Consider the following 13,779-nt stretch of genomic DNA (forward strand, 5'->3'; position numbering starts at 1 on the left):
GGATTGATGCAAACTGCCTTTCAGGCAGTATCCTTTTTATGTTCTTCGTGTTGTACTTTGTGAGATTGACCGTAGAATGTAGTGACTTAAAGAAATGGCACTGAAAGAATAATAGTCTTAAGATGAAATGATGTGAACCCTTTTGTGTTTATTTCTTTGCTGATTTTGTTTGTTGGCATTTTGAGACAGGGTTTCTCGGTGCTGCCTTGTAACTCACTGTGTAGACTAGACTTGCCTCTGCCTCTTGAGTGCTGGAATAAAAGGCATGTGCCACCACCACCCAACCTGCTCAGGTTTCCTACTTTATAAGACATAGTTCAGATGAGATAAAATGGAAGACACTAATACAAACAGCCCCTGGTTTATAATGCTTTTTTTTTTCAGTAGCACAAAAGTGATACACATTTATTAGAATCTGCATTTCTAATTATCTTCCTGGGCTAGTCATATACTGCATAATACTCTTCCACTTCTGAGCAGATTGTAGCTTGCAGTACTTCATGTAATCATGCCAGCAAGCAACTGGTGCTCTCCAGGTGGTGATGACTTGCAGAACTCTCATGATTTGTTAGTAGGTCAGGATATTTTAAACCCATGGTGAGTGTATCAGGATATCACTCCACTATAAATCAAAGCACATCTGTATTTAAAAGTTGGTTCCAGTTCTTAACAAGGGTGTGGTAGTAGTTTTATTAGTTACAAACTATAAATTGTTATGATTACAGGTTTCACAAGAAACATCACTTAATAACTGAAATTTCATCAGTACAATCATCATAAATATCACAAGAAGTTAAAAAGGTGATGGATACATTCAGATGCCTTAGTGGAGGTTTAAGCAAAACAAATTTAGTAAAACTATAGTCTCAGGATTTATGAGCAAGAGTATCTCAATTCTAATCTTTTCTAAAATGTTGAGTTACTTTTCAAAACACTCAGATTTACCTGCCTCTAACAGTAATGCCTAAGACATCTCAGCTTGAGCTCCAGGAGCCCTGAGGAAAGGTAACTTGAACTAGAGTAGCTTTGTAGGTCACATAAAAGTTAGTGATGAGTGTTTACATCTGTGTGTATATAGAGGGAAGTAGCCACAAAATTAGACGTTAGAGTTGCATCCTTTTTTTTTTTTTGGTTTTTCGAGACAGGGTTTCCCTGTAGTTTCTAGAGCGTGTCCTGGAACTAGCTCTTGTAGACCAGTAGAGTTGCATCCTTTAAACAGGATCTTTTCCTACAGAATTCCAAGTCCGGTGTCCGTCTAGCCAAAGAACTTGTAGTCACATCTTCATGACCACAATGTAAATGTCTAAGTTTGTTCAGCCTGAGTTCTGTGAGGTCTGAATGTTGAATGTGAGGTCACTAGTTAGCAATGCAGTGGGTATAATAGGAAGCTATACTTCCGAATATATTAGAAAGTTCCTGCAGACGACTTCGAGGGCTTTATGTCTTATGATTTTCTCTCTTTATTCATACAGCTGTGTGAGGTTAACGTGGTAGAAAAAAAAGTCTAAGAAGTGGATGAGAAATTCCAAGAATTATTAATTCCATGATTCACTGGTTGAAACACTCATTTTTGTAAATCACCCAAACTATGTTCATCCCAAATAGCATCAGGCATTTAAAAAGCAATTACACAAATTGTGAATTATATTTTGGAAGGATTGAATATTTAACATCTTTCACACATTGCTCTATTACTGTGGCTAGCCATGTATCTGTCTCTCTTTGCCTCTGCCCACCTTTCAAGTTCAAGTTATTTTTCTGAAATATAAAGAATGTTCCAGTAGTAGCTGTGTGACTTCTTCATGATTCCACACGAATGACAATTTTAGATTACTAGATGTGTATTTTATTCTCACTACACTTTATTCCATATACTAGTCGTTTTGAACATGTGCATTTCAAAATGAAATGTAAATAAGATGCATATGTTTTTATTTATTTTAAAAACAAAAATAGCTACAAAAGCTTCCTCTTCATCTTGGTGAAATTAATCGCCCACTTCAGAGGATTCTATTCTGTACAATATTAATTTAAAGAGCAATAAAACAAAATGCATTAGCTTGCCTAGTTGCAATTATACTAATGCAATCAATGGTTTCATCTTTTGACCTGCTTAAATATAAACATCCTATAAGCTATCTTGAAAACTTGTTTTTTGAGGCCTAGTAAAAGAATGTATAATTTTAAAATTACAATTTATTGGTGCGGGAGGTCCTTCTATGTCCATGTCCTTATGTCTTATGTCTATTGATTTTAAGGAAAATACGTAGAAAATGAAGGTATTATGTAGTTTTTCAGAGCTCATTTGTGGTAACGTGCTCATCATAATAGGAAAGTTGCAGTCACTGGCTTCATAACGGTTCTTTCTCTGGAGCTAACTGAAGTATTGATTGTCCTGGTGTAGATTTTTCAGCAGTCACACGGGATGCATCATGCCTAGGCCCACACCAGTAGACAAAGTTGCCCCTGCATGTAATCACTTATTTCAGCCAGAAATCTGTGCTATTGATATTATTTGTGCTATTGATATAATTATTTTTGTGTGAAACACTGAAGCTCAGTGCTACGCACAGGTGTGCAGGTACATGCTGCAGTGTGTAAATTATGCCTCTTTGAACGTTGTCATAATGTCCTTATGTAGCAACTTGCAATTTCTTTTTGTTTAACCTTAGGCAAATGAATTTGTATTTTAAAGATGAATTCGAGGGCAATTAAAAGAAAATTTTAAAGTCTCTAATATCTTTTAGAAATCTTTTGTTATCCTACTTAAAAAAGAAAGCAGTTTGTGCAAAAGGCATGTTAGGAAAATTTTATAAATCTGTTTTCAAAAATTCAGTAGTACAAACTTTCCTTCATATAAGGAAAGAGGGTATGACATTCAGTCAGCTACAGTAGAAATCTTTATTTTGTCCTAGATATTGCAGTAATAAATGCAAAGTAATATATGCACATCAAATGGATCTGATCACTCAAAGTAAGAAATCTTAAAATGTGTCATCAGAAATTTTATGGGCAAATAAGATCTACATTAATTATGAGTAACCACTAAAATCAAAATTCCGAAGACCGCTGTTACACAATCCTCGAAACACACTGTTTATTGCTAGTGCTCATCATGGTGTTAGTTCTATAAATAGGCCTGTCCTCTTTGGACTGTAAACTTCGCATGGCAAGGCACTGCGTTGATTTGAACTCTGCGAAAGCCTTCAAATCTACCAGAATGCCTGGGAAACAGCAGATATTCTGTAATGCTGACCAAGTAGATGCATGCCAGACATTTGGGTCTTCATAAAACTTACTCTATAGAGTTGGTTCATCCAATTATTTTCGTTTTCCTCCTCTACTTCTGAACACTCTCCCTGGCTCATATCATCCCTGTGTCTGTTCCACTTTATCTATTTTCATCCAATCACATGTCTTGACTGAATAAATATGCCTGAAATTTTGAAGGCCAGTTCTCTGAGCGGTACCCAAGTTAAAGCACAATGCCCTGAGCAAGGGGTTATAGCTAATCCAATCCTCAGTGCCTTGTGTGAGCACAAACTGGCCACTAAAGTATTTACATTTTGTCTCTGAAGTGGAATGCACATTCCCCATGCATCTCCAAATCATTAAAGAAAACATTTCCTCATTAAAGTTTCATCAGTAATCACATACAGCAGCTCTAAGACAATTTCAAACATGCTTAAACACAACAATAAAAATACAAATAATAAATCTGGATACTTCATTTTTCTCTCCCAGGCTTGTATGGAAGTCTTTGGAAGCTCTTCATTTTGAAAAGCTGTTAAATATTGAAATGTGGATCTGAGAATGATTTCCTCCAGGTCCGTTATTTACATTGCTGATTTGCATTCAAATCATTGTATGATGTAATCATTAGGAACAGGGACCTTGAAACCGTGCTGCCTGTGTTTGATGCACCTCTACCACTTGCAAGCAATGTTGATTCTTTATGTTGCATTAAATTATTCTATATAAATAATCTAAAGCAATGTCTACCATGTAGTATACTTTTAGTAAGTTTTGGATATTATCAATATTTTGTTTCCCTTTTGATTAAAAATGCATTAAAATTAGAAAGACTTCTAATTAGCTGTTAATTATTTTTATGTGTAATTATGCTGTGATTTATACAGGTATGTATGATCTGGATTATACTCATCATGTATAAGCTGCAAAATATATATTATATGTATATAGCATGTATGTGCAAATAAGATGTAAAAAATATGTTTAAGGCAAAGTACAATAAAAAATATTACAATAAAGTGAAAACCTTATTCTTTCACTCCTTGGTGTTGACAAACAAAATATATCTTTTAGAAAGATCTTTACCTTTAAATATGTAAGTGGAGTCTAGGCTGTTTACTCTCTGCTGTTTCTGTTGGTAATATCTCTATCAACAACTATTTTTTATGCATCCACAGAATCATCCTATTAGGAAGCAAGGTTTTCCTTAAAACATGATGCACTGTTTCTGGTGTGAAGTTTCAGTGTCTGTTTCATGAGGTAGTCAATAAGTAACCTGCCAGGAAATTATGTCATTTTATGCTTATTTTCTTAAGCATATGTCATCTTCCCAAGGTAGTTAGCTGGCACGTAGCCTTTCTGCCCTTGGGCTTCAGCTAGCCACCACTCTTTATTCCCACTTAGGTCACAAAACCTCAGTATGTGGACTCTCTGGTACTCCTGGAGGCTGAGCTCATGGTCACTTCGTGCTTGGAAAGCGTGGACTGCGTAGAAAATCTAGACAAGGGAAAAAAAAAGACATTGTTGGATCAGAAGCTAGAATTTCAAAGAAACTTACCAGGTTTCTACCCTTTCAGAAGTGACGATAAGGGGCTCTTAGCTTTTGACAGTCACACAGTCCAGGACTTCCTGATGGATTTGGTAGGCTATGACCTATCAAATCTGTGGCATGTAAGAATGGAAATAGGCACTCTTCCTAACTGGAAGGATTTTAGCCTGTGCATGCTTGAGGCAATTTGGCAGTTTTTATAAATCAATCTCTCAATCTCTTCTGCAGATGAAAACACGGACAGATCATTTCTGCACAACATTTCTGTGTGTCGAGTGAGAATTTGGAGGGATGTGGAAATGTGTTGAAGAGTTAGAGAAGATAAATTATAGACCCCCATAGTAACTAAAACTGTAGTTATGAAAACAGCAATATAGAAAGTATTCACATTAAGTCTTTTTTTTTAATGTAAAATTGCAGTTGGAAGATGAGTTGGTGGCTAAGAGCACATGAACTTTTGCAGAGGACTCAGTTTAGGTCCCAGCACCCACTTGGGAGTTTCACAACCAGTTGCCGAAATTCCAGTTCCAGGGTCTCCAGTGCCCTCTTCTGACTTGGAGGGTGGCTGCTCTCACGCATACACATCCCAACACACAGGCACATATGTATAAAATTTGATGACTAATGTTTGTCTCAAATTATATTTCTCTGAAAAATACTTCCCAGTTACTATGTAAACTGGAAGACCTCTGATCGGTGTTAGAGTCATCTTCTAGTAACATCATAAGGCTGCTAGTAGAAATGTTTCCTTATGGCAGAAAATTAGCAAATTAACTAACACATTTGTATATTCATGTAATCAAACTTTGAAGAAAAATTTGTCAGAACCTTACAACTCAGCTTTGAATCTTTACAAAAGGAAACAACAAAACCACAGTCGCCAACAATAAAGTACACATAAAGGTTGGGGTGCATTTTGAAGCAAGTGCTCTCTCATAAGGGACAAGTTAATAAAGGAGGTTAGTATGTCCCACCCACAAAGGTGGCTACACGGAAAGGTGATAGGAAAACAAAATGGAAAATTGAGGGCTGTGAAAAATGAACTGATGTCACCGAACTAGAAAAGAGAGGGACAGTGTAGTGAGAGAGCCAAGATTAGACTGTGGTTACATAAATCTTAATAAAACCCTGATGCCAGTAACTGTTATTTTAACAAGGAGCCCGAGGCAGAATTCAAGGAAAGGAACCATATTGCTAGGGTCAGAAGGGGCTACCCCACCCTTCTAAGTGAAAATCTAGCCAAAACATACTATCTATGAACTAAAAGTTGACTTCATCAGACCAAAAATAGTGCCTTGATATCAGATTTCGGGTCTCTACAACCGTGAGGATTTTGTTGTTGGTAAGTCAGTATACAGTATTTTGTTAATCACAATTTGAATGGCCCAAGGTGTGCCTCTCAATGGGTCACATATTCTGCATGCACAGTAGAGTTCAAATCTTTAGTGGACCTAAAAGGTTTGGATATCATAAGAGATTGTGGTGCGTGAATGAAGATAGATCGTTGGATATAGATTACGCTGTATGGAAGTAAAGAAGAAACGGAATAGAGGAGCTATAAATTCTTAATGACATTTCAGCAGTGATAAATACCTTTTACTGAGTCTGTAACAGTTTATGTCACATGAGCTGCATCCTCAACAACCCCCTCAGTTAAGACTTAGAAACAGTCTTAATTATAAGGCTGCCCAGTGCTGCTAGGACCCATGTTTTCTAACTCCCAGTCCTGTGTTTGATCAATTTCTTTCAGGGTTTTAGGAATCAAACTCCAGTTCTAAGAAAGAGAATAACAGTGTGGTCTCTTCTCTGTACCTACTGTTCTGCAGTTTTGAAAGTGACAGTATTGACTAGGTCCATAAGATTAGTGTGGTTAATTTGGTTTGCAAAAGCGTCCAGGAGTGTGACGTGCTAAATTATAGTGCCGGAGTGATCTATAGGAGCTGGAATCAGCAGTGTGATCATCTTTGCAATTGAATCAATAATAAATATGCTCCTTTAGCTCAGGCATGGATTTTTCAGAAGGATAGATTAGTTACTGTCCCATTCCTCAACACTGTGTAGTCTTTCACTTTGGAACAAATTTCCTCAAAGGGAAAATAAAATTTGGTTAGATATATTTATTATTATAATATATATTTTGTTGTTTTTTTTTTAGACAGAGTATCACTGTGCAGTCATCAGCTTGCCTAGACCTCACTATGTAGATCAGACTCACCTTGAATTCATAGAGATCTGTTTACCTCTGCCTCTAGACTGTTGGAATTAAAAGTGTGTGCCACCATACCTGACTTAAAATATATAAACAAATATAAATTCTCATGAAATCAGAAATTTAAAATACAAAATTATGTAACACTTTTAAATTATCATGGTTCAAATTTGCTTTAAATTGGCAGTTTTTAGTTCTTACAAAACATGCGAAATAAAGGTGTATATGCTCAAGATGGGCCTAAGTCTGCTTTGAAAGATAGAGTGTCTCTGATCTTCTAAATATTTTGTGTGTGCATGTGTGTGTGTATTTTACATGAAAAATTATAGGTTTTCATCTTGTCATGAATTTTAGAGCAGAGTGATTTCTTGTTTTCAATCTCAGTTCACACTCTCTAACTTTAAATGTGTATATGTTTTTCCCCATAAACATTCATTAAAATGTTATTAATATGGTTCATAATAATGTATTTCTTTTTTCCTTTTTGTTTATAAAATGTTTTGCTGATTGTTACTTTGCTGCATTTCATTTTAAATATGATAACCTGGCAATACAAATCAGCTCTCCACAGCATTTGATTTAAGATCACCTAGACTCTCACCGTGATTATTATCCATAAACATCATACTGTTCCCTGTGGCACCATTGCCATCTCAGCAACCTCTTACTCTACCTATTTGTGCATTTAGTTTTTATTTCTTAACTTCACTGCATTGTGCAATCTCATTTTTTTATTGATTTTATCCCAATTTTCCAATTACAAACAATAAAATTCATAATATATTTTAATTTTCTTTCCCAAACTAAAAAGCTTTTAAAGCAGCATTTACTGTATTAGTTCCAAAGCCAAAATAATTATGCTGCTTGAAAAATATTATTCTTTCTTTCACTTGCTAGAAACAAGCTTTTAATTTCTTCATTCAATGATTATATATTTTTATTAACAGGTTGGATTTTATGGAGTAATCTAGCATTTAATAAAATATTTTAATATGGATTTAAACCTGAGGGTTCAGGAAAGAGTGCTCCCCAGAGACTAAAACACATCGAGTGCCTGGGTATGGCTTTCACTAAGATATTCTTGCTTTGGGGACATTAGAGTGATCATATATAGGACTTGGGAGAATTTGAAGCTACTGTCAAAAAAGGATGTTAAGGAACCAAAGGGCACCACAGGTGTCACCGGAGGAGCTCCTGACACGGTGATAACTGAGAGGACAGAGGTGGTCACAGGAATGCTTGGAGGTAAGGTTATCTTCAGTGTAAACAAGTAGTTCTTATGGACAAAAAGCAGTTTCAAAAGTAAACAATGAAAAACACCCACTTAAGTGCTATAAACATCTTTATTCCCTTTCTCTCTCCATCCTGTCCTTCCTCCCTCTCTTCCTGAAATGGTAAGAAATGTGGAATTAGATATTTTGACAACCCTTTGTCCTTCAGAATATTGTAAAACATGTCCTTATCAAATATTCCCTTAATCTTCATTCTAATGGATTACTTAAATACCTTAAGATCAATCTGTCACACAGTTGATGAACTTTCAAAGAGAAAGCATATCCAACACCACTGTCATAGGTAGTTATAAAATGCAAAGTCAAAGACTGGATCACAAGAATGAGAAAACAGCAAACTTGTCTAAAAACGTGCTCCATAGAAAAGAGCACATACCAAGAAGCACATTTTCAAATTAATTGAGGAAACCCTTTAAGGTAATGTGAATGAAAATGGTCCCTATAGGCTCATATGTTTGAATACTAGATTCCCATTTGACTAGAAAACAGAGTGGTAAATAAGCATACAGAAAGAGACAAAGAATGTTCCTGGAATTATTTCTTTACGTTTTGTAAAAACAAAATGTTTTGAATATCTTTCACTGGGTTAGTAGTCATGTATGATTTATTCTATAAAATGGAATGAGAGCCTCTGTCACAGTTCAACCCCTGAGGAGACAGAAGTGAAAGGGTGACCTGGGATGTATCATGAGATACTGCCTCAAAAAACAAATTTACTTTAAAGACTCTTCAGAGAATTGTTTTAAGGAATAAATTCATTATAAAGGTCGAGTTGTGTTAAGTGTTTAAAAAAGTAATACATATGATATGTCTTATTTGTGTATACATTTATGTATGCACAAAATGTATCTGAAAGACATACATGGGATGCTGTCTTTGGAGAGTATCACTAAGGAGGAAGTGAATAAAGACATTACATTTAATTTATGGATATTGTTCCACTTTCACTTTCTGAAAATGAAATGTATTGCCCCTAAGGAAAAGAAATTTAGGCTAATGGAAATTACTAAGTTAAAAAGGCAGAAAATTAGTTGGTTATTACTTGGAGATTAATAGTTGAATATACCAAAACTTTATGAGGTAGCAAAAATGAACCTTACTTTATAATTAGCTTACCAATTTTTGCAGGTGCTGTACCAGTAGCTTTCACATTGGCGCAACAAGAGAAAGGCAAGTTAGGAAGCTCTTGTGCCTAGCAGGTGGTATTAAAAAGAGGTAAAGTCTCTAAGTTCTACTCATCTCAATGAAGACATTGCCTCTACAACAGTAGTCTCTACCTTCCTGGTGCTGAGACCCTTCAATAAAGTTCCTCATGGTGTGGCGACCCCCAGGCAAACAATTGTGTTCAATACTACCTTATAACTGTAATTTGGCTAATATTATGAATTGTAATATAAATGTCAGTGTTTTCAAAAGGTCTTAATCACCCCTAACCCCAAAGGGAGTAGCAACCCACAGATTGAGAACAACCATTGTAGAGGCTTCAGAGACAAGTTCCTATCTGATATTGATGAGCACAGCTCAGCTGCCTCTCTCCAATGATGGAGAATTAGAAAAGAAATTCCTGGCCACCTTGAAGACTTAGCCGTGGAGTAGTGGCTCTTAAGGTTTGTTGGATCTCTACTCTGTGTCAAGAGTTCAGCATACGTGTCAACCCTACTCAAAACACCCACTTTGAAGCACAGGGATTGTTTTTTGTTCTGTTTTGAGGAAACGGGATTAGATAATTAAACTCTCTGCTCAACAATCCACAGATGGTATGTGCTAATAGGTCTAGGTGTTTTCAATGTCTAAGCTGGCGGTTTCCTAGTAAGAATTTCAGATCAACGTGAGTGGTTAGAGATTCTTTGATTTGAGTGGCCAAGTATTTTTTTACCTCGAGGTTTAAGAGTCTTACCTGTTCATCTACCTCTTGAAAGTGATCAACATCAGCACCGTTTGCTTCAAACTTCCCACAAGTGCCACTAAGAGATGAACTGCTGTCGCTTACGCTGCCTTCAGGAGTACCCGTGACACTGTCACTGGCTGGCCGGCAAGACACAAAGAGGCTGAGGTTCTCGAAATCGTCATCACAAAATCTGTTCTCACCATCCACCTTCTGCTCCTTTGCTGGGTTGTAGGGCTTTAGGAAGGAGGAATACACGTAGCCTTTCACAACTGGCAGAAGGAAAAAGAAAGCACCAGGGTTACACGTTGACCTTCCCTGAACACGCAGAGACCCCTGGGAAAATCTCAAGCTGAAGAGCAGTAGTAGGTCTGTGGGAAAGGAAACTTACATCCTGTGTCAACAAACCACCTGCTTGTACTCCCCAGGGGATCCTTCTGTTCCAGGACGGCTACCAACTCTCCTTCTAGAAGATTGATGTCATGCTCCTGGGTGGCATTGCACTTGCGTTTAGCTCGGTAGAGTTCCTCTGCTCCGTATGTGGACAGAAGTTTGGAGCGGTGATCGTCAGTTTGATGTGGCACTTCTGGCTGGGAAAAGGAAGACGTTCTGATTCAGGTGAACATACAGTGAAATCATCATTGAGTTCTCTTCTGGAAGATTATTTCTCAATATAAGTTATATGCCAATCTGGATTTATTAAAAGGCAGATGCTCGTGTCAGCTGAATTTTCGGTTAAAAAATCTCAAGTAGGCACATGAGGGCAGTGTTGTAGAAAAAAAAGAAAATACAACCAGGGCTAAGAACGCAGAGGCTCTGGGGCCGGCAAGGTGGCTCAGAGCATAAAAGCAGCCCTCCCAAAGTCTCATGACCTGGGTTCCATTATCAGAACCCACGTAGTGGAAGGAGAGAACCCATTCCCATAATGGGGACCTCCAAATGTATTCCTCTGTGTATCTGTGTGTGCAACATACATACATACAGACAGACATACACACACAGGAAAAGTAAATAAAATTGTAAATTATAAAACAAGTTTAAAGAAGGCAGAGGTTCTAATGATTCCTGACTGTTAATATTTTACTATTTTGTATTTACATTCTTGAATAGTAAATATGTTTTAGTTTTAATTCAGTAAATTGCCTAAGTGCATCTTTCCCCCCTAGGTAAATGAGGCAGGAGTTGCAAAAAGACACTTTCCAAACCCTGGCACTAAGAGAGCTTGAGAAAACCACTATATCTCTGGGGGATGGAAATTAAAAACGCGGGGCTACACTGGATGATTTCTCTCTTTAAAATCCCAGTCAACAAAATCTGAGTGTGCACCGTGCATCCAGCACGTATTTTAGCATGTTAAGGAATTATCATGAGTGAAACAGAAACAAACATCACACTCTTATGGAGTTTATCATAGAAGAGATAGAAACAGGGAATAAAACTTAACTAGCAAACGGCACATTATTTGGATGAAGCCATTGGTGTGGGAAGCAATCCACTACGATTTGGAAGTGGCAAAGAGATGCTGTCGTCACTGTCACAGACAAGGCTAAACTCACCAGACTCTGAACAGTCTTCTTCTTTTCAAAGCTAAGTTTCCTCTCAATGAAGGTGGCACTGTTGTCCTTTACAAAACTCAAGTTTTGAACCTCTTCCAGTACTCGATTTTGAATCTCAGAGATGCTCAAGACCGGCCGTGGCACCTGTAGGAGAAACAGTGCGGTGTTTTCAGACACGCGATCACACTGGACCTTGACTCTGCCAGGGTCGTGGTGACGGCGGGCATGGAAGACAGTGCCACAGAGGAAAAGTCTAGGCGACTTGAGAGCTTCTATAAAGATGGGCGATCTGGTATTTCTGAAGCCACAAAACATGGCATAGATACTTTTCCTTCTTAAGTTTCAAAACTCCATAGGAGGGGGCTGGAGAGATGGCTCAGTGATTAAGAGCATTGCCTGCTCTTCCAAAGGTCCTGAGTTCGATTCCCAGCAACCATATGGTGGCTCATAGCCATCTGAAATGAGATCTGATGCCCTCTTCTGGCCTGCAGGCAGACACACAGACAGAATATTGTATACATAATAAATAAATAAATATTTTTAAAAAAAACTCCATAGGAGAACAAAATACAAAAGGGGAAAGAAAGACCCAGGAGTAGAGTTCAAAAGATGTGGAGTTAGCAGTACCCCAGGTGGGACAGTGGGAGTATGCAGGAAATGAGGCTACAAGAAGAAGCATGTTTAGGCATGTACATGTGTTTGTCTTATATGTTTAGCAAGTATGGAAGCTGGAAGCTAGGAAGGGGCAGATGTTGGGGAGGTGCATATATGGATGGGAATAGTACAGGATATCTGAAATGAAAGTAGAGAGGGGGGTACCTGGGGGCCCAGGCAGAAGGGGTCGAGCAGGCCAGAAAAAGGCTGAAACGATTTGGCGCCTATGCTCTTTCAAACCACATAAAAATATAATAGGACACACAGCATATGTGATTTGGGCACAGGGGAGAATATTGGGATCTAAAGGTTTTAGCAGGAATAGGATAGGTAGGTGTGTAGGGGATATGCGAGTGTTAACTAAAACTAAGGGTATATGAAGAAACCTAATTAAGCCCACTAGTTTGTAAGTGAATTGAAAATATAGTTTTTTAAAATTAAGTTTAAGCCATAGTATATTTCATATCAGTGAATGATGCTGTTCCCAGAAGACATGAGTCATGAAATAAAAATCTCAGAGCATGGACTCCTCCCTTTGAGCTCTTGGGCAGAGAGACCCCAGAGGCACCCAGAACAATACAGGCTGTTGCTGCTCTTCTGTGTTGCCTCCATAGGGAGGTGGCTGTACTACTGAAGGTATCATGCACTTTGGTTGCAGGACACAAAGAAATAAATCTTGAACTGACCAGGAAACTCTTCTTGATGGCTAGCTTTGGTCTTAGCTAGGATTTCTATCGCTTTGAAGAGACACCATGATGATGGCAACTTCTAGAAAGGAAAACATTTTCGGGCTGGCTTACAGTTCAGACGCTTAGTCTGTTATCACCATGGTGGGACATGAGGACATGCTGGCAGACATAGTCTTCAAAACTATACGATTCAAAATTCAGAAGGATATCTGAATGACTTTATACTTAAACAACACACAAGGGCTACACGTGTACACTCTGAAGGAGGAGTGAAGTTGAGGTGGCCAAAGGGGTAGCGCTGTGCTCACCAGCTTGATTGTGGAATAAGCCTGCAGAGCCACCAGCATCAGGTCCCGGAGGAGGGTGCTAAAGCTACACAGGCAGTTCAATAGGATCTTCCTGGCGGCCTGGTTGAATGCCTGGAGCTCTTCCACAAGCTGGGCATTGAGGGCCTCATACTCCCTTTTGGCCAAGTCTGATTCGTCCGCTGCTGACCGCGGCAAGGAGCTATTGCAATCAAGCAGTTTGTCGTAGCGCTTTTGGATGAGCTTCTGAGGCCCTGGGAATAAGGACAGCAAGGCTGACAGGGGGCTCAAGATGAGTCTCTGAGAGCGAGCTACCTGAAAAAGAAGAATACGGAAAATACAGGCACATTACCAAGAGAAGGATGGCCCACTCCGTGGCCAGCGATAC

The 13,779-nt window shown here is 38.2% G+C and overlaps 1 protein-coding gene across 1 annotated transcript in view; it reads right to left on the reverse strand.

The window, feature by feature from the left end:
* Positions 1 to 4,563: 4,563 nt before the first annotated feature.
* Positions 4,564 to 13,779, reverse strand: part of Arhgef38 (Rho guanine nucleotide exchange factor 38) — a 96,864-nt gene continuing 87,648 nt past the window's right edge. Inside the window, exons 10-14 of the mRNA XM_038312040.1 lie at positions 13,395 to 13,706; positions 11,744 to 11,887; positions 10,579 to 10,777; positions 10,200 to 10,459; positions 4,564 to 4,749 (exon numbers count right to left, since the gene is read on the reverse strand). Of these exons, the coding sequence (XP_038167968.1) occupies positions 4,564 to 4,749; positions 10,200 to 10,459; positions 10,579 to 10,777; positions 11,744 to 11,887; positions 13,395 to 13,706 (1,101 nt within the window). The remainder of the gene's footprint in view (positions 4,750 to 10,199; positions 10,460 to 10,578; positions 10,778 to 11,743; positions 11,888 to 13,394; positions 13,707 to 13,779) is intronic.

This window comes from Arvicola amphibius, chromosome 14, assembly GCF_903992535.2.
Source record: "Arvicola amphibius chromosome 14, mArvAmp1.2, whole genome shotgun sequence".
NCBI classification, from domain to species: Eukaryota; Metazoa; Chordata; class Mammalia; order Rodentia; family Cricetidae; genus Arvicola; species Arvicola amphibius.